Source organism: Ranitomeya imitator, chromosome 6 (assembly GCF_032444005.1).
Source record: "Ranitomeya imitator isolate aRanImi1 chromosome 6, aRanImi1.pri, whole genome shotgun sequence".
NCBI classification, from domain to species: domain Eukaryota; kingdom Metazoa; phylum Chordata; class Amphibia; order Anura; family Dendrobatidae; genus Ranitomeya; species Ranitomeya imitator.
The window spans coordinates 391,315,259-391,337,013 of record NC_091287.1 but is presented as its reverse complement, the minus strand read 5'-3'; the positions used below and the strand labels follow the sequence as shown (position 1 = coordinate 391,337,013).

The 21,755-nt window shown below is 45.8% G+C and overlaps 1 protein-coding gene across 1 annotated transcript in view; it reads right to left on the bottom strand.

Moving 5' to 3' along the window:
• Positions 1-668: 668 nt before the first annotated feature.
• Positions 669-21,755, bottom strand: part of METTL4 (methyltransferase 4, N6-adenosine) — a 242,289-nt gene continuing 221,202 nt past the window's right edge. Inside the window, exon 8 of the mRNA XM_069731151.1 lies at positions 669-1,024. Within this exon, the coding sequence (XP_069587252.1) occupies positions 756-1,024 (269 nt within the window). The 3' untranslated portion in view covers positions 669-755. The remainder of the gene's footprint in view (positions 1,025-21,755) is intronic.

Genomic DNA, 21,755 nt, shown 5'->3' with positions numbered 1-21,755 from the left:
TCATTTACTAATTCCTGAAACACTGCTGGTGCATTACTTAGTCCGAAAGGCATTACCAGGTATTCGTAGTGTCCATCCCGGGTGTTAAAGGCGGTCTTCCATTCGTCTCCCTTAAGAATGCGTACCAGATTGTAAGAAAAGAGAACAAAGAACCGAACTCATGCCCAAATAATCATATTAAATATAATTTATTTGTGAAGAAATACACTATATGGTAGGGGGAAAAGAAACCAAAAAAGGGGGCGCTATACCAAGGAGACAGAGCAATATTGTAAACAGAGTCCTGGAGTGGTTACATGATAATACAGTAAAAAATAGATGGATGAATAAATAAATGTATGTTACCAAACCCAGAACTAAGACAGAAATAATGGAATATACACACAAAAAATATATAGATATGATGAAAAACAATAATATGTACAGGGATACACCCTTACAAATTGAGTTGCAAGTGCAACCACACTAGACGTAAAAATTACGTAGCCTGAAGTGTGCAGTGTGAAGGATAAGTCCTATACCATAGTGTAATATGTTGGGAATAATGCCTGGAGCAGAGATTACCTGCAGCGCTGCCGTCTCCTGGATGTGCCCGTCCCCGACACGCGTTTCGGCGTAAGCCTTCGTCAGGGGACACAGATGTAGAAGTTCACATTCGTATTTATTAAGGTTTGATGTGGAACCCCTAGACCACAGTCAGGGGGCTCCGAAGGGGACATTACTGCGTGAGCCCCAGACATCTGTAGTAAGTCCCCTCAAACAGGGACAGAATGGAATGCCTGGAGGACACGGGTGCTACCTTCAGTTAGACCCCCGTACTCGTGGCGGCTGTCCCAGAGGATCAGACAGATCAGCAAGGTTAGCGGATATTGCAGAGTTGACTGGAGGATATCAGGTGTAGAAGCCGGCGCTGGGGTCCTGGCGTGGTCCGGAAATGAGGCTGGGGGACTGGCAGGACTAGACGGGTCCAGTGAAGATACTGCGGATGCAGTCCAGAATAGCCGGGTAACTGGTAGCAGAAGATCTGTGGAGACAGACAGAATAAGCGGAGTTCCTTGCAGATACTTCAGAAACAGAAGCGCAAGATAACAGGAACCGGAAGTTAGCAACAGTAGATACTTGTTGCTCCGGCGCCTTCCCTATGGTGGAAGGGCTAGAAATAATAGACAAACACACGCCATTGGTTAGAGGCAACATTTGGAAAATGCACACTGTCTCTTTAAGAGACCAGGAGAGAGCGTGCGTGCGACTTAAGAACCCTGCCCGGGAACCTGCTGGCCCCACGCCAGGAAGGAGAGGAAGGAGGGGTGGGGGCTGCGTCCAGACTGTGAAGCCAGTACAGAGCGAGAGTCCTGACAGAGACCCCCTGGAGGTACAGTAAACAGACTGGGTGTAACAATATTGCATAGATAGATAGATAGATACACAGTGTTCCAAATTATTATGCAAATTGGATTTAAGTGTCAAAGATTTAATTGTTTTGTTTTTCAAATAAACTCGTGGATGGTTTTTTGTCTCAGGGCTCAAAGGATCATTGAAATCAATCTTAAACAAATGTGATAATTAGTTTTCCAGGTGATTCAAATTAAAGGAAAACTACTTAAAAATGATGTTCCACCTTATTAAGCAGGTCACTGGTTTTAAGCAATATGGGAAATAAAAAGGATTTCTCTGCTGCTGAAAAATGTTAAATAGTGCAATGCCTTGAACAAGGTATGAAAACATTAGATATTTCACGAAAACTAAAAGGGCCACTGTCACCCCCTCCAGCCGTTATAAACTAAAAGAGCCACCTTGTGCAGCAGTAATGCTGCATTCTAACAAGGTGGCTCTTTTAGTTTTGTGTTCATGTATTACTAAAATAAAGCGCTTTGAAACTTTTCAAAAATACCTATCTTTGTACCTGGAGGCGGGTCTGAAGCCTCCTCTGTGAAGCGCCCAACTGCCGTCACTCATCTCTTCTGGGGCGATGGCCGCCGCCCCCTGCGTGCTGTTCTTCATAAATCCAGCGCCTGCGCTGTGTGTGCCTGCCTGGGGCAGGCGCATTGAGAATTGGCAGTCATAGCTCAGATGCCGGGATCCTGACTGCGCCTGTGTGGGCAGTGCGGCCACCCTGTTACTGAATCTCCGCCCCGCACTGTGTTATGCATTATGCACAGTGCGGGGCTGGGATTCCTGGGCAGATTCCTGCACAGACCGACGCTGGAAGGCGGGGAACCTGGAGGAGCGTCTGACAAGCGCAGTGCGCATGCCCAGGAATCCCAGCCCCACACTGTGCATAATGCATAACATTTAAGAACAGCGCGCAGGGGGCGGCGACCATCGCCCCAGAAGAGATGAGTGACGGCAGTTGGGCGCTTCACAGAGGAGGCTTCAGACCCGCCTCCGTGGACAAAGATAGGTATTAGGTGACTCTTAGTTTATAACGGCTGGAGGGGGGTGACAGTGGCCCTTCAAGAGTGACCATCATACTGTGAAGAGATTTGTGACTGAACCATAGCACAGACAGAGTTCATGCAGATAAAGTCATAATGAAGAAGGTTTCTGCCAAATTCATTGGATTAAGAGAGCAGCTGCCAAAATACCATTACAAAGCAGCAAACAGTTATTTGAAGCTGCTGGTGCCTCTGGAGTCCCTCAAACCTCAAGGTGTAGGATCCTTCAAAAGCTTGCTGTGGTGCATAAGCCTACTATTCGGCCTCCCCTAAACAGTGTTCACAAGCAGGAACGGTTGCAGTGGTCCCAGACATACATGAAGACTAATTTTCAAACAGTCTTGTTTACTGATTAGTGTCGAGCAACCCAGGATGGTCTAGATGGATGCAGTAGTGGATGGTTGGTGGATGGCCACCATGTGCCAACAAGGCTGCGATGTCAGCAAGGAGGTGGAGGAGTCATGTTTTGGGCCAGAATCACGGGGAAACAGCTGGTAGGGCCCTGAAGGTGTGAACATGACCTCTGCAAAGTACTGTATATAGAGTTTCTGAATGACAACTTTCTTCCATGGTATAAAAAGCAGAAACATGCCTTCAGGAGTAAAATCATCTTCATGCATGACAATGCACCATCTCATGCTGCAAAAAATACCTCCGAGTCATTGGCTGCTATGGGCATAAAAGGAGATAAACTCATGGTGTGGCCATCATCTTCCCCTGACCTTAACCCTATAGAGAACCTTTGGAATATCATCAAGCAAAAGATCTATAAGGGTGGGAGGCAGTTCACATCAAAACAACAGCTCTGGGAGGCTATTCTGACTTCATGTAAAGAAATACAAGCAGAAACTCTCCAAAAACTCACAAGTTCAATGAATGCAAGAATTTTGAAGGTGATATCAAAGAAGGGTTCCTATGTTAACATGTAACTTGGCCTGCTAGGATGTTTTCTAGTTAAATGGCTTTTTTGTTCAGTTATTGTGACCTCTTAGGCTGGTTTCACATTTGCGTTTTTGCGGTAAAAAAACGCAAAAAAACGCATGCGTTTCCCCCCCCCTATATTTAACATTAAAAACGCATGCTTTTTTTGCATGCGTTTTGACGTGTTTTTGCAACGCATGCGTTTTTTCTCTGCATGCGTTGTGTTGCAGAAATGCAACATGTAGTAATTTTTGCGGCGTTTTTTTAAAAACTATTGATGTCTATGTAAACGCATGCGTTTTTAAGCACATGCGTTTGTTTGCGTTAAAAATGCATGCGTTTTTATTTTAAAAAAAAACAGAAAACACACTGATATGCCACCCCCTACCATAAAGGTGATAAAGGGATCCTAACCCTAAAGGGATCCTAACCCTAACCCTAAAGGAATCGTAACCCTATCCCTAACCCTACCCCTAAAGGGATCCTAACCCTAACCCTACCCCTAAAGGGATCCTAACCCTATATGGTTAGGGTTAGGATCCCTTTAGGGTTAGGATCCATTTAGGGTTAGGATCCCTACCCCTAACCCTATTTCTGTTTATAGTGGGTTTTTTACTTTATTTTGATGATTGGCAGCTGTCACACATTTCTCAGCATGCGTTTAAAAAACGCAAACGCATAAAAAAACGCATGTAAACGCATCAAAACGACGCGTTTTTTTCACCACATGCAAAAATGCATGCGTCAAAAAAACGCAGCGTTTGCACGCGTTTACATGCGTTTTTTCACCATGCGGGTTTTTTTTAAACGCATGCGTTTTGAAACGCAAGTGTGAAACCAGCCTTAATGCTGCAAATTCCACAAAAGAGCATTTTTAGTTCTTGAAAACATATCAAATGTTTAAAAATTCTACTATGCTTAATAATTTGGAACAGTTTTTTGAGTTTTTATTCATTTTGGAGATTATACTGTTATCATTGGGAGGTTTCTTCAATAAAATTTGATGTATACTCTAACGGATGATGACTTTTATTAGACTGACTGTCATTTGCACCAACCATTTAGGAAAATCTGAGAAAAATGTCATTTGCATAATGTGACACCCCAGGGTCCTGGTTGTCACACTGGCATTGATTTCCTCATGGGGAGAGTGATATCACGCTTGGAAGCGATGAAGGATACCTTTCACCAAGTAATCACATACACACAACACGTTCATACTCCAGGCCAGAAGGGGGAGCTCTAAAACCTGGTTTAGGGTGAACTTCCCTATAAATACATTCTGGTCTGGAAGGAAAGCAGTCAGCCAGTTAGTGCCAGATGGCAGAAGAGAAGCATTCTGTCAGAGGACAGAGACGAAGGCAGACGAACATAGAGTGTCAGAAGATCTGAAGGGGCCTTGTAGTCAGATGTACTACAGCTCTTGGAGAGAGGAAACTTAGATGGAATGAACAACTTGTAGAAAGTGTGCAGGAGAAAAAAGGCACAGGAGAGTAACACCAGGGGAGCAGAGCAGTGATTTGGCTACATCCCTGGCTAGCGCAGATTCCGGTAGCCGGAAGACCGAGGCTGTGCCGGACTCTAAGGGGCATAGCAGAAATCGGCAGGACAGCTGTAGTTTAAGTTACCTGTTCGCCTTCACACCCAGGAGGCACAGTGACATATAGGGCCCGGGTCGAGATAGAGACCCTGTAAAAAAGGCTCGAGTCACCTGTCATATGGGTTTGTGTCTTAACCTATATGGGGGACAGAGAGGAACTGTGAGGATCTTATCAGAAGCTGTAGGCAGTAAGGGACTACAACACCACCACGCTTTGAGGAAGGCTTTCATCTCCACCTGGTAAAGGGGACTCTGGAATCACTTCCAAGCCAGCCGGACCCTGCCTGTACCTGTTATCTGGTGCCCTGGACTGCGGTTGCCTGAAGCTTCAGTAAACCAGGTAAAAAGACTTCAACCCCATGTCCTCGTTCTTCACTGCACCTTCTCTCACCATCTTCACCTATACACCAGGAGCCCTGGGGACCTACTTCACCTGTGGGAAGTTATACCATCTAGCTGCCTTAACACCACCTCAGAGGACCCCTTTAAGCAGCGTCGGTCCCCACTTACTGAATACCACAGGTGGCGTCACGAACATAAACTTTAATGAATATCCCTTTTAGATTGGTACCCAGGTCCACAGACTGGGTCGCTGCCATGACACATCCGCTTAAGTACCGGTACCGAGTACCCCTCAGCCCTGGCAGGTGCTCCAATAACAATTGGAACATGGTGTAGAAAGATAGACAAAAAGCCAGCAATTCATATGCAGTGTAAAGCATAATCACAGCGTGACAGGTTACAATAGAATGGATAGAATAGATATATACACATAGAATACATAGATATATAAATGTCAGTGACACACATATGTATGTGTACGTATTTATATTACATAAATAGATAGATGGAAGAAAAGCCGGCAATTCATCTGTCGTTTACTGTAAAATCACTTCAGGAGTCGACAGGATAGAAGAGATAGATTACATATAGTAAATACAAATAGAATAGGTACATATATAGAGGTCTGTGACAAATACAATTAGTGCAGTGTGTGTGCAGCTTTTACTGTACACATATTTAATAAAAGATTATCAGAAAAAAATGGTGTGGCTCCCGCACAATTTTTGTAACCGGCAGAGGGAAAGCTGATGGCTGGGAGGGGATAATAACCATGGAGCTTCCCAGGCTACTAATATCAGCTCACAGCTAAAAAATTAACCTTTACTGGCTATTAAAATGTAGGGTCCCCCTATAATTAATAACCAGCAAAGGTTATGCAGACATCTGTGGGCTAATATTAATAGCCTGGGAAGGTACTATGAATATTGCCCCACAGGCTAAAAACATCAGCTCTCAGCTGCCCCAGACAGTGGCGTATCCAGGGGGGGGCAGCCGACAGGGGGGCGCCAGCGGGCCGTCAAGTGTCAGCAGTGTAACTACCGCACAGCAGAGCCCCTCCACCGCAGAGAGCCGCACACCACAGCTGTTGCTGCCGCTGCTCTGTGCGCACAGGACCTTTGATGAGGTCACAGGAGGGGAGGAGTCAGGAGTCACATAATCAAGGGCCTCCGTGTAGTGCAGGACTCTGCTGGTTCTCATGGTGCTGGACAAGGGTAAGCTTTTGTGTGGATGTAGCGGAGCCGTGTGTGTACGAGTTGTACAGAGCGGAAGCCTTGTATGCAAGGTGTATGGAGCGGAGCAGGGTGTGTATGAGGTGTACGGAGCAGAGCCGTGTGTGTACAAGGTGTACGGAGTGGAACCGTGTGTACGAGGAGTACGGAGCGGAGCTGGGTGTGTACGAGGTGTACAGAGCGGAGCCGTGTGTGCAAGGTGTATGGAGCGGAGTTGGGTTGTACGAGGTGTACAGAGTGGAAGCCGTGTGTGCAAGGTGTATGGAGCGGAACTGGGTGTGTACGAGGTGTACAGAGTGGAACTAGGTGTGTGCAAGGTGTATGGAGCTGAGCAGTGTGTACGAGGTGTACAGAGCAGAGCAGTGTGTGTACAAGGTGTATGGAGCGGAACTAGGTGTGTGCAAGGTGTATGGAGTGGAGCCATGTGTGTACGAGGTGTACGGAGCGGAACTGGGTGTGTGCAAGGTGTATGGAGCAGAACCGTGTGTACGAGCTGTACAAAGCAGAGCCGCGTGTGTACGAGCTGTATGGAGCGGATCTGCATGTGTACAAGGTGTACAGAGTGGAGCCGTGTGTCCAAGGTGTACAGAGCTCAGCCGCGTGTGTAGGAGTAACCAGACGTGGCCATTATACTGTACGCAATATTTCTGTGTGTTTGTGCGTGCATGCGTAGCGCTGAGGGTGAATGTGCAGAGAAGTAAATGGTTGTGTGTGTGTACGGGGAGGAGAGGCTAGGGCAATGATGGGGCTGACAGGGAGGGAATGGGCAATGATGGGGTGGGGGGAGGCAATGATGGAGGTGGAAATTGGAATGGGCAATGATGGTGGTGGGGGAGAATGCAATGATGTTGGGGAGGAGGAAATCATGGAGGTGGTGGAAAGGGCAATAATGAAGGGGGGAAGAAATGATAGAGGTGATAGAATGGACAAGGATGGTGGTGGTGGAAAGCACACTGATGATATTGGAGGGGGAGAAAATGATGGAGGTGGTGGAATGGGCAGGTATGGTGATGGCGGCGGAAAGGACAATGATGACGGTGGTGGAAAGGGCAATGATGGGGATGGTGGGGGAAGAGAAAATGATGGATATTGTGGAAAAGGCAAAGGAGGAAATGATGGAGGGGGTGGAATGGGAAATTATGGGGTGGTGGGGGAGAATGCAATGATAGTGGTGGTGGAGAAGGCAAAGATGGAGGTGGTGAAGAGAGCAATGATGGGGTGGGGTAGAGGAAAATAATGGGCATATATACAGTACAGAAGAATGGGGGGTATATCTGAGGAAACAGTATGGGGGATGGGTGCAGACAGTATGAGGAGCGAACGGGGGAATTTATGTGGACACAGTATGAGTAGCGATGTGAAAAATGTATATGGACAGAGTACGGGGAGTGAGGGTGATGGGATGTGTGCAGACACAGTATGGGGATTCAGGAGAGCAGGCAATATAGAAAGTGAGGGGGTAAATATATGAGGAGACAGTATGGTGAACAGGAGGGATGTGAGAGGAGACAGTATGAGGAGGGAGGGGGAGAAAAGTGAGTGGGCACAGAATAGAAACTGAGTAGTGGGGGCGTAGCATGGGAGACAGTGTAAGGGCACAGCCAGGAGGGGACAGTATACCAAGGAGGGGGAGTGTGATGAGAGTACAGTATAAATACTGGGCCCTATAGAGGGGACACAGTGTGAGAGGACAGTGTGAAGAGGGGGCCAGTATGGAAAGGAGAGGTCAGTGTAAAGGGCATGAACCATAAGAGGGACAGTGTGGGGGTCATATTTTGTGCAGACAATATAGTGAGGGGCAATTTTTTATTCAGGAGCATTGTAATCACACTTGTATCTTTAAGGGCATCATGTGGAGATTTTCTGCCAAAGAGCGGAGAAGATGGAGGTCTGTAGAGACGGCTGTGAATGAGAAAACTCATCATGGGGTCTGGACAAGATGAAGAAAAGAAGAACGGCTCCAGAGGCGACGTCATCTATAAGATACCTGGATGTAAATGTTATTTGTGATACTAACTCTCATGTTTTTATTTATGTTTGGAGCATTAAAGGGGAAAAGGGGATGTCCAGGTTTGTAATGAGTCTGCAGTCATTCTTTGTGACTGCAGACTTCTGAGTTCTCACAGTGCGCCCTGCACACTGTCAGGGTTCTCTCGTGCTGGGGATTTACATTAATGCGGTCACATGCTGTCTAGATATGTGTGGCCTCACTCAATGAAAAAGAACTGATTGAGGCCGGGCACGTCTAGTCAGAATGTGGTCTGAAATATACAAATCACATGCTTGTGCTGACATGACTGTCCACCGGCAAGGGAGAATCCTAAAAGTGTGCAGTGCATGCGTTATGAGAATTCAGAAGCTGCCATGTCAGGATTCAGTTCTGTAGGTTCCAGTAGTCGTCACATGGACACTTCACTCATATGTGATTTTTATACTTATGGTCCTGTGACAACGAGCTTCTCTTCTGCTTCTCAGTTTTTCACTGAATATTGAGAGCATTAGGGAGAGCAGCTCGTGGGTACATGACTAAGTGTGCAAATCGCATATGTCCTGGGGGGGTGTCAAAATTTATTCTTACCCCGGGTGCCAGAAACCCTAGATATACCTCTGGCCCCAGAAAAGGTGCATCTCTAAGATGCACCAATTTTATCACTTAGCCTCGCTCTTCCCACTTGCCCCGTAGCAGTGGTTCACCGCAATGAAATTCTCCCCGTGAAATTGCCTATCATGTGACTTTCTCACGGTACTAGCGAGGATCTCACTGAGGTCACCGCAGCTCATTGTGGGAACGGAGCCTCAGTGACATCACCGCTAGTCACTGAGGCTGCGCTCACAGTATCTTATTCGCAAGTGGTTCTCAGCCTGAACGGTCGCATCTTGGCACCGTCCAGGTTGAAAACTACTTATCCCCCAGACATGGATTATGGTGTGGGACAAAACGACAGAGAGGTGAGGGATATTGTTGTTTTTTATTTTTGGTTTATTACAGGAGAACGAGGGCTTCGGTGGAATTAGGCAAGATCGTAAGTGTGGCTTAATTGAGATTATTAAAGGAGTCTGTTATTTTTCTCACCTACTCTCACCTACTGTATTCTCACCCATCCCTTGTAGATTGTGAGCCTTCGCGGGCAGGGTCCTCAATCCTCCTGTACCAGTTATGACTTGTATTGTTTAAGATTATTGTACTTGTTTTTACTTTGTATACCCCTCCTCACATGTAAAGCGCCATGGAATAAATGGCGCTATAACAATAAATAATAATAAATAATAATAATAATTTATTCAATTAAAGGACTTTATTCTTGATGTCTGTTTTCTTACAATGTGACTATGGGGTTAGTAATGGGGGCATCTTATTGACGCCTCTCCATTACTAACCTTGGGGCTTCATGTCATCGGACAATACAAAGTTGAGATCAACCCCACAAATACGAACCCCACTTGCCACTGTGCTACAAGGCAAGTGGGAAGAGCCAGGAGAAGCACCAGAATTGGCACAACTAATAGATGTGCCTTTTCTGGGCAGCTGCGGGCTGCTATTTTTAGGCTGGGGGCAATATACATGGCTCATTACCAGCCAGAGAATACCAGCCCCTAGTTGTCTGCTTCAGCAAGGCTGGTTGTCAAAAATGGGGGGACCCCATGCCGTTTTTTTTATTAATTATTTAAATAATTAAAAAATACAGTGTGAGGACCCCTCTATTCTTGATAACTAGCCTCGCTGAAGATGACAGCTGAGGGTTGCAGCCCCAGCTGTGAGTTTTGCCTGTCTGGTTATCAAAAATAGGGATACACATGCAGGTTGTTTTTTTTTTATTATTTATTTACAGCACAGGAGCGGCTAATGAATACTCCCATCATCCGCTCCTGCTCTGTTATTAGTGGCAACAGGTGTCGGATGATGGGAGCAGTAGTCCCATCAGCTGACACCAGTGACAGGAGGTAAACTTTATACCTCTGATCACAGCTGAGCGCTCCCACTGTCTTTTGACAGCGTGGGAACCGCGGCTCTCTGACCGGAGGGGATGGTCATAGAGCTCTGTTAAAGGGACAGGGTTTCCTCCACAAAATATCAAACCTTATGTTATCAACAGGGAACCGTCCGTACACCTCTATTGAAGTCTGATATTAAGTATTATCGCCGAACTTGGCTATTAATAATATCCACTTAATACGCCTCAACGTTATCTTTTTCTTATGTTATATACTAACTGAGACAAAACAGTGTAACAATAAAGGGTAATTATTACACACACGTCTGCAGTCTATAACATACATATATATTTATACCCAAGCTGGCGACTATAAATATATATATATATATATATATATATATATACAAATATACAGATATACAACTCTATTACAGTAATATCACTACAGTATACAGTGATATCCCAACAAAATCACACAGTAATAACCCACAATAACCAGTAATATCACAACAATATCACCACAATATAATAACCCACAATTAACTGCCCTATTACCCAAATCACACATACAATATCAGCCCTCCCAATCTATAGCTTACTAACCCTAAGGCCTACTACACAGTAACACGACAATGAATATAACATCATTATTATATATATATATATATATATATATATATATATATATATATATATATATATATATATATATGATTCAGGGAAAAGGACTGGATTTTTCTTATGTCCTTAACCCCCTTCACCGGCTGAGTTAATGGTGCTCAGCCTGACTTCCGTGCAGTTGGGTGTCCAGTCTTTTGGTCCTCCTGCAGATCATGAACAGTACAATATATATAAAATAATGACCAGGAGAAAAATGACAGTACGAAGTGGCATTGGGTTTTATTACAGTCTCCTCCTCATGGCTGAAATCTGAGAGATGTTTCAGCTCGGCACCAAAAGTAAGAGGGGTGTTCTGGAGTCTCTCAGGGGCATCTCTGGAGTGATAGGTGCTCTTCTACATAGATACCTAAAATGGGACATAGTAACATAGTAACATAGTTAGTAAGGCCGAAAAAAGACATTTGTCCATCCAGTTCAGCCTATATTCCATCATAATAAATCCCCAGATCTACGTCCTTCTACAGAACCTAATAATTGTATGATACAATATTGTTCTGCTCCAGGACAAAAGGAACAATACGCTCTGGGAGATCTCCCAGTGCAGTTAATAAACATCCTTAATTGATGCTTCCCTGTCCCCCCAAACTCACTTATTCTTTATACTTTTACTTCAGGGTGACCTCCCCCTGTTAACTTTTCTTGAGCTGCCCAGTAATTAGCTAATGCCTCAACTCTCCCGAACCCCACAAAATTAATGCAATTTTCTTATAGTTTGATCCTAGTCAATTGCCTCTGTTTCCTATACAGACACCCCTACCAGTTTTCCACAATACTTAACACCCTAGGAAAACTAAACATTAAACTAAGGTACACTGACTTTAGTTGTATCCTGCATCAGGTCTTAAATAAAACCATGTTATCCATCCAAACTTCAAGGTCTTAGCAGCACACAGTATAACATGACACTCTGTAATACTATTGTAGGAACTCTAGGATTCTGGTAGCATGGGGAAATGAACAGACAGAGATGGGTTTCTTTAGTGCAAATAGTGTATTTGTACCACAGCAACAACACTCAAAACAATATACTGATAACTCGCAATGAAACAAGTCCCTTAACCATATACAGAAAATCGGAAGAGTTCTGAGAGCAGAGTCCTCGGCAAGGTGAGTGTGACGGGTGATGTGGTGCAGATCCAAAACACTGTTGGTGCAGAAAGAGTCAAATCCAGGTATGTAGTAAACACAGGGAAATCCAGAATAAGTCCTCAGGTTAATCCCAGGTGTAACATGAACACGAGTAAGTCCCGAAACAAGTCCTCAAGTTGATCTCAGTTGTGGCATAAACACGGGTAAGTCCAGAACAAGTTCACATTAAAGTATTATACTGGTGTAATTTCCAGTAGCTCCCACCAGGGGGAGTAAATGAAGGATTAAGCAGCAAAACACAGTCCAGCAGCAAAGTTCCAAAAACACAGTTCCAAAACAGAGTTCTTACCAGGAGGAGTAAACCAAGGGTAAGTTCCAAAGCCAACAGACTGAGAGTGTAGCTTACATAGGCAGAGAATGTCCAGAGCCACGGGTAGAAGCACAGTAGAACAAGCAGCTGAGCTGAAGGGGAAACAGAAGCAGAATACTCCAGCAAAGAGGCTGACACCTGACCCGGGTTTTAAACAAACGAACAGAAAGTAGGACAGACAAACAGCAAACTCCATCTTAACAAAGGGCAAAATTATTCACAAGGTGACTTGGAAAACCCGGAATACTGACACACTCCATCGTATACATCCGTTATCTGTCCATGCTTCTTCGCCTATCTTAGTTTATGTAACAACAACCTTTATCCAATCTAAGATGAACAGGAAACCAAACAAAGTCAATTATACAGCTGAACTTCAAGGACTAGGTGAACACACCTCCCTACCTATCTTAGCTCAAGCAACAAATCAGAGCATCCATGGATGTGACTATTACCCTGTGTTCTGTGTTAGTCTAATCATTATGAATTCTATGGAAAACTGGAGCTAAAAAAAGTACCAGTAAATAAACCTCATTTACTTCACAAGGTGTCTGATAGAAAACAGCAAACAACCAACAACTAAAGGTACCTTCACACTGAGCGACACTGCAGCGATACCGACAACGATGTCGATCGCTGCAGCGTCGCTGTTTGGTCGCTGGAGAGCTGTCACACAGACAGCTCTCCAGCGACGCCGGTAACCAGGGTAAACATCGGGTTACTAAGCGCAGGGCCGCGCTTAGTAACCCGATGTTTACCCTGGTTACCAGCGTAAAAGTTAAAAAAACAAACACTACATACTTACCTTCCGCTGTCTGTCCCCCGGCGTTCTGCTTCTCTGTGCTGTGTAAGCACAGCGGCCAGAAAGCACAGCGGTGACGTCACCGCTGTGCTTTCCGGCTGGCCGGCGCTCACAGCCAGTGCAGGAAAGCACAGCGCCGGGGACAGACAGCGGAAGGTAAGTATGTAGTGTTTGTTTTTTTAACTTTTACGCTGGTAACCAGGGTAAACATCGGGTTACTAAGCGCGGCCCTGCGCTTAGTAACCCTATGTTTACCCTGATTACCAGTGAAGACATCGCTGAATCGGCGTCACACACGCCGATTCAGCGATGTCTGCAGGGAGTCCAGCGACGAAACAAAGTTCTGGACTTTCTGCAGCGACCAACGACATCACAGCAGGATCCTGATCGCTGCTGCCTGTCAAACTGAACGATATCGCTAGCCAGGACACTGCAACGTCACGGATCGCTAGCGATATCGTTCAGTGTGACGGTACCTTAACAAATCCTGTTATCATTGTAATCACATTGCACCTCAGATAAGGCCCTTCTGCCTCCTGTCTGGTCCTCACTGGTCTAACAATACATTTCACTTACAAAAGGGCCCCATCATGCCCCTCTCCATGCCGTACATACCTAGAGCAGCATGGCTCCCACAGTATTCTGGATAGTCACATACATTAAATAACTTTAAAGAAAGGCTCTGCAGCCTGTTTGAAGTTTACCCTTTGACAGAGCATCAGAAAATTAACATTTTGACTGGTCAGCTGATTGGTGCGGCCCTGAGAGAGGTAAAATCCTGGCCAGATGTGGATAAAAGGACTGTGCAGCAGATCTTTACTAAGCTAAAAATTACCTTTGACACCCGCACTGCTGCAGAAACAAAAATGAAGTTCTTCGGGTGTAAGCAAAAAGCACAGGACAGTATACAGGACTATGCCCTTAATTTGCAGGAAGGGCTCCGGGCTGTTAATCAAGTGGATCCTAACAGTGTACAGGATGGAGATAGACTCTTATAAGAGCAGTTCATTGAGGGGCTCCTGTCTAGCACCCACAGGACTCAGTTACGCATCCTGGCCTTGCAAAACCCTGACCTGGACTTTGCGCAATTTAAGGACAGAGCCATCCGGGTGCTACACGAACCTCCACCCAGCCGTGCAGTGCCTCTTAAGCGTCCAGCCCTCACCTACCACCAGGAGGTGGCATCATACCCTCAGGTCCCCACTGAAGCTGATGCACAGGTCCTAGATGAGGATTCTTCTACAGGACTAGGCCTCCAGGTGCAGGAGCTGACAAAGAGTGTTGCTGCATTAGCCCGGATCGTACAGTCTCTACAGGAATCCCCTAAGGAGAGGAGCAAGCTGGCTTCTAGACCGGAGGATGTCCCCTGGCGATGACAGAAGAGGATCCTGCCGACAAGAGGGAGAGACGACGACCGCTATAACCAGGATGGACGACCCATCTGCCGCCGCTGCAACCAGGCAGGACACATTGCAAGGTACTGTCATTTAAACGAGCGACCACTGGGGCAGAGGGCCAACCCCCAGGAATAGGACGACCAGGCCCACACAACTGGTGAGCCAAGTACATCGGAGGACGACCTGTTCTCCCCATTGTGATCGACGGCATCCAGATGAACGCTTTGTTGGACACAGGTTCACAGGTTACAACCATGCCTTACATCCTTTATAAGTGTTATTGGGCCGATACTGGCATTACCCGTGGTCCAGATAGTGACTTAACGATAGTAGCCAATAATGGTCAGCCTTTGCCGCAGGTGGGATACAAGGAAGTCACCATTAAAGTGGGGCAGGTAGAATTAAAAGCCCAAGGGATGGTGATTGTTGATATTGATCGACGTGAATGTAACCCTATGATGACCATTGGTACTAATGTTATTGAAAATTGGCAGAGGTTAGAGGTCTTGTTACAACAGGTGGCAGAAACTGCTGGTTCCAGTGACCAGAGAGTCCTCCAGAAGGAAATCAGAGCCCTGGTACAAAGACAACAGGTAGAACTATCTGGTGGAGAAATTGGCAGAATCACAGTGATTGCCTTGCGCAGGTGTGTACTATGGAGGACAGAGAATGAACTTCAATCCAATATTGCAGCCAGCATGCAGCCAGCGGGTAAAGAAAGGGTGAATCAAACACCCAAAAACCCCGCCTCCATGGCTGAAGATTGTTCCCTCCAAATTCAGGTGACAGTGTCCCTTTAAATGCATCTCAGAAGAAGGGAAGGAAGCTCTTGAGCCATTTTTTTTTCTCCAGTCTATTCTGTGTTCTCTTCCCTCTTAATCTCTGGGTGGCTACGGAACCTAGTATTAACATGAATGTTCAGGAGTTAGTTTCTCGGGTGGATCAGCTTGCTGCTAGGGTACAGGGTATTTCAGATTTTATTATTCAGACTCCTGCCTTAGAACCTAAGATTCCCACTCCTGATTTATTTTTTGGTGACAGATCCAAATTTTTGAGTTTCAAAAATAATTGTAAACTGTTTATTGCATTGAGACCCCGTTCTTCTGGTGATCCCATTCAGCAGGTTAAAATCATCATATCCTTGCTGCGTGGTGACCCACAGGATTGGGCATTTTCCCTGGAATCTGGCAATCCTGCTTTGCTTAATGTTGATTCTTTCTTTCAAGCATTGGGGTTATTGTATGATGAGCCTAATTCTGTGGATCAAGCTGAGAAGATCTTGTTGGCCCTGTGTCAGGGTCAAGAAGCGGCAGAATCGTATTGCCAGAAATTTAGAAAATGGTCTGTACTGACTAAATGGAATGAGGATGCCTTGGCGGCAATTTTCAGAAAGGGTCTTTCTGAATCCATGCTGGTCTGAGTGATTCTATGTCTCTGGCCATTCAGATTAATTGGCGCTTGCGCGAGCGCAGAGTTGTGCACACTGTGGCGTTGTCCTCCGAGAGGAGCCCTGAGCCTATGCAGTGTGATAGGATTTTGTCTAGAGCTGAACGACAAGGATTTAGGCGTCAGAATAGGTTCTGTTTTTACTGCGGCAATTCTGCTCATGTTATTTCTGATTGCCCTAAGCGTACAAAGAGAATCGCTAGTTCTGTTACCATCAGTACTGTACAACCAAAATTTCTGCTATCTGTGACCTTGATCTGCTCATTCTGGTGTTGCATAATTTGCATGATGATATTGTGCTGGGTATTCCATGGTTACAGCTACATAATCTGGTGTTAGATTGGAAATCCATGTCTGTGACTAGTTGGGGTTGTCAGGGGGTTCATGATCACGTTCCTTTGATGTCGATTTCCTCTTCCCCCTCTTCTGAAATTCCTGAGTTTTTGTCAGATTTCCAGGATGTATTCAATGAGCCTAAATCCAGTTCCCTTCCACCACATAGGGACTATGATTGTGCTATTGACTTAATTCCAGGTTGTAAGTTCCCTAAGGGTCGACTTTTCAACCTGTCTGTGCCAGAACATGCCGCCATGCGGAGCTATATTAAGGAGAAGGGGCATATTCGGCCATCTTCTTCACCATTGGGAGCAGGTTTTTTTTTTTTGTTGCCAAGAAGGATGGCTCCTTGAGACCGTGTATTGATTATCGCCTCTTGAATAAGATCACGGTCAAATTTCAATACCCTTTGCTTACTGATTTGTTTGCTAGGATTAAGGGGGCTAGCTGTTTTACTAAGATTGACCTTCGAGGGGCATATAATCTTATTCGTATTAAACAGGGTGACGAGTGGAAAACTGCATTTAATACGCCCGAAAGCCATTTTGAATACCTAGTGATGCCATTCGGACTCTCTAATGCCCCATCTGTGTTCCAGTCCTTCATGCATGATATCTTTCGGAGTTATCTTGATAAGTTCATGGTTGTATATTTGGATGATATTTTGATTTTTCCGATGATTGGGAGTCTCATGTGAAACAGGTCAGGATGGTATTTCAGATCCTCCGTGATAATGCTTTGTTTGTGAAGGGGTCGAAGTGCCTCTTTGGAGTGCAGAAGGTTTCTTTTTTGGCCTTCATTTTTTCTCCCTCATCTATAGAAATGGATCCGGTTAAGGTTCAGGCCATTCATGATTGGATTCAGCCCACATCTGTGAAGAGCCTTCAGAAATTCTTGGGCTTTGCTAATTTTTATCGTCGTTTCATTGCCGACTTCTCCAGTGTGGTTAAACCTCTGACCGATTTGACGAAGAAAGGCGCTGATGTGACGAATTGGTCCTCTGCGGCTGTTTCTGCCTTTCAGGAGCTTAAACGCCGATTTACTTCTGCCCCTGTGTTGCGTCAGCCGGATGTTTCTCTTCCATTTCAGGTTGAGGTTGACGCGTCTGAGATTGGGGCAGGGGCCATTTTGTCTCAGAGGAATTCTGATGGTTCCTTGATGAAACCGTGTGCCTTCTTTTCTCGGAAGTTTTCGCCTGCGGAATGCAATTATGATGTCGGCAATCGGGAGTTGTTTGCTATGAAGTGGGCATTTGAGGAGTGGCGTCATTGGCTTGAGGGGGCCAAGCACCGTATTGTGGTCTTGACCGATCATAATCTGATTTACCTTGAGTCTGCCAAACGACTGAATCCTAGACAGGCTTGATGGTCCCTGTTTTTCTCCCATTTCGATTTTGTGGTCTCGTACCTTCCTGGTACTAAGAATGTTAAGGCGGATGCCCTCTCTAGGAGTTTTTTTCCTGATTCCCCTGGGGTTCTTGAGCCAGTCGGCATTCTGAAGGAAGGGGTGATTCTTTCTGCCATCTCCCCTGATTTACGACGGGTTCTTCAGGAATTTCAGGCTAATAAACCTGACCACTGTCCAGTGGGGAAACTGTTTGTTCCTGATAGATAGACTAGTAAAGTGATTTCTGAGGTTCATTGTTCTGTGTTGGCTGGCCATCCTGGGATTTTTGGTACCAGAGATTTGGTTGGTAGGTCCTTTTGGTGGCCTTCTTTGTCGCGGGATGTGCGTTCTTTTGTGCAGTCCTGTGGGATTTGTGCGCGGGCTAAGCCTTGCTGTTCCCACGCTAGTGGGTTGCTTCTGCCTTTGCTGGTCCCTGAGAGACCTTGGGCGCATATTTCTATGAATTTTATTTCAGATCTTCCGGTTTCCCAGAGGATGTCGGTTATCTGGGTGGTTTGTGACCGGTTTTTTAAGATGGTTCATTTGGTACCTTTGCCTAAATTGCCTTCCTCTTCTGATTTGGTTCCGTTGTTTTTTCAGCATGTGGTTCGTTTGCATGGCATCCCGGAGAATATTGTGTTCGATAGAGGTTCCCAGTTTGTTTCTAGGTTTTGGCGGGCCTTTTGTGCTAGGGTGGGCATTGATTTGTCTTTTTCTTACGCATTTCATCCTCAGACAAATGGCCAAACCGAGCGAAATAATCAGACTTTGGAAACTTATTTGAGATGCTTTGTGTCTGCTGATCAGGATGATTGTGTGGCGTTCTTGCCATTGGCCGAGTTTGCCCTTAATAATCGGGCTAGTTCTGCTACCTTGGTTTCGCCTTTTTTTTGTAATTTTGGTTTTCATCCTCGTTTTTCTTCAGGGCAGGTTTAGCCTTCTGATTGTCCTGGTGTGGATTCAGTGGTTGACAGGCTGCAGCGGATTTGGGCTCATGTGGTGGACAATTTGGTGTTGTCTCAGGAGGAGGCTCAGCGTTTTGCTAACCGTCATCGGTGTGTTGGTTCCCGGCTTCGGGTTGGCTATTTGGTCTGGTTGTCTTCCCGTCATGTTCCTATGAAGGTTTCTTCCCCTAAGTTCAAGCCTCGGTTTATTGGTCCTTATAGGATTTCTGAGATTATCAATCCGGTGTCTTTTCGTTTGGCCCTTCCAGCCTCTTTTTCCATCCATAATGTGTTCCATAGATCTTTGTTGCGGAAGTATGTGGTGCCCGTTGTTCCCTCTGCTGATCCTCCAGCCCCGGTGTTGATTGATGGGGAGTTGGAGTATGTGGTTGAGAAGATTTTGGATTCTCGTTTTTCGAGGCGGAAGCTTCAGTATCTGGTCAAATGGAAGGGTTATGGCCAGGAGGATAATTCTTGGGTTGTTGTCTCCGATGTTCATGCTGACGATTTGGTTCGTGCCTTTCATTTGGCTCGTCCTGATCGGCCTGGGGGCTCTGGTGAGGGTTCGGTGACCCCTCCTCAAGGGGGGGGTACTGTTGTGAATTCTGCTCTTGGGCTCCCTCCGGTGGTTATGAGTGGTAGTGCTGCGGTAGTTGGATCGCAGCATTTATCAGGTGTATCCATTTTTTGCAATTTGGGCTGGGCTATTTAAGTCCTGCTTTATCCTTTAGTCAGTGCCAGTTGTCCATTGTTTTTGGAGGATTCACATCCATACTTGGTCTCTCCTGGTCTGCTGTTCATTTCTTCAAAGATAAGTTCTGGCCTTGTTTTTGCTGCTGTGGACCTTATAGTCTGTGCATTTTCTTGTTTTGTTTTGTCAAGCTTTGTCAGTGAAGGATTTTTTCCAGCCTAGCTTTGTCTCTGGAGATGCAGATATACCCTCCATGTCTTTAGTCAGATGTGGTGTTTTGTATTTTCTGTGGTGGATATTTTCTAGTGTTTTAATACTGACCGCATAGTACTCTGTCCTATTCTTCCTTTTTAGCTAGTATGGCATCCTATGCTAAATCCTGATTTCATGTCTGCGTATGTTATTTCCCTCTCCTTTCACAGTCAATATTTGTGGGCGGCTGTCTATCCTTTGGGGATTTTCTCTGAGGCAAGATAGTTTTCCCGTTTCTGTCTTTAGGGGTAGTTAGTTCTTAGGCTGTGTCGAGAGGTCTAGGGAGTGTTAGGTACCCCCCACGGCTACTTCTAGTTGCGCTGCTAGTTCAGGGTTTGCGGTCAGTAAAGGTACCACCTTCTCCAGAGTACGTCTCATGCTGCTCCTAGGCCACCAGATCATAACACTCTGCAGGACAAATAGAAGATTGGTGTCAGAAACTACACGTGGGCACGGATTCTACACCTTCACACCAGAAACAAGGGGTTTAGCGAGGGGGGAGGGGTCCAAGAGTATGAACGGGTCTTCAGTAAACACCCACTAGATTTTGGGCAGGTAAAAGGGGTACAACATCACATCCCCACGGGAAGTCATCCACCCATCAAGGAGAGGTACCGGCCTGTACCTCCAGCTCATTATCAGTGTGCCAAAAGTATGTTGCGAGAGATGAAGGAGGCTGGGGTACTCAGAGATAGTTGTAGCCACTGGGCAGCTCCATTAGTCTTCGTCAGGAAGAAAGATGGCACCATGAGAATGTGTGTAGATTATAGGCAAATAAACACACAAGGATGCATACCCGTTGCCTAGAATAGAAGAGTCATTGGCTGCATTAAAATCTGCTAATTACTTTTCTACCTTGGATCTCACCAGTGGGTATTGGCAGGTTCCCGTAGCAGACGCGGACAAGGAGAAGATGGCCTTCACAACACAATGGGTCTCGCTGAATTTAATTACATGCTGTTTGGACTGTGCAACGCCCCAGGGACATTTCAGAGAATGATGGAGTGCTGTCTTAGGCACAAGAACTCCGAAACTGTCTTGTTGTACCTGGACGACGTCATTGTCTTCTCCAAGACATATGAGGATCACCTGAAGCACCTGGCCGAAGTGTTTGAAGCCCTGCCCAACTTTGGCTTGAAGGTGAAACCATCTAAATATCACCTGTGAAATCCAAAGTACAGTACCTGAGCCATGTGGTGAGCTCTGAAGAAGTGGCCCCAGACCCTGACAAGGTTACCGTGATCAAGAACTGGCCAAAACCCAGTAACCTCCATGAAGTCCGAAAGTTCCTCGGGTTGGTAGGCTATTACAGAAGATTTATTAAAGACTTCACCAAGGTAGCCGCACCACTGTAAGACCTGTTAGTGGGCCAATCTAAGAAAACCAAGGGTAAGAATACTCAGTTTGATTGGAACGATGGGCTGGAAGGATCCTTCATCCGGTTGAAGTTGGCTCTCACAGGAGATGAGGTACTGGCCTACCCAGAATATGACCAACCGTTTGTTGTTTACACGGGTGCCAGCAATGTGGGATTGGGAGCAGTACTGTCCCAGGTACAAAAAGGCAAAGAGAGGGTAATTGCACACGCCAGCAGGAAGCTTCAACCTACAGAAAGGAACCCTGAAAATTATAGTTCCTTTAAGCTGGAGTTCCTCGCCATTGTCTAGGCAGTGACAGAAAGGTTCCAGCACTACCTGGCCTCAGCAAAATTCACAGTATATACTGATAACAATCTGCTGGCTCACCTGGAGACGGCAAAACTTGGTGAATGGAGCAGCGATGGATGGCTCGGTTGTCTAATTATGACTTCACTATCAAGTACCGTGCAGGGCACAAGAATGCCAACACTGATGCGTTATCCAGAATGCCCAACCTACCAGATGTAGGAGAGGATTC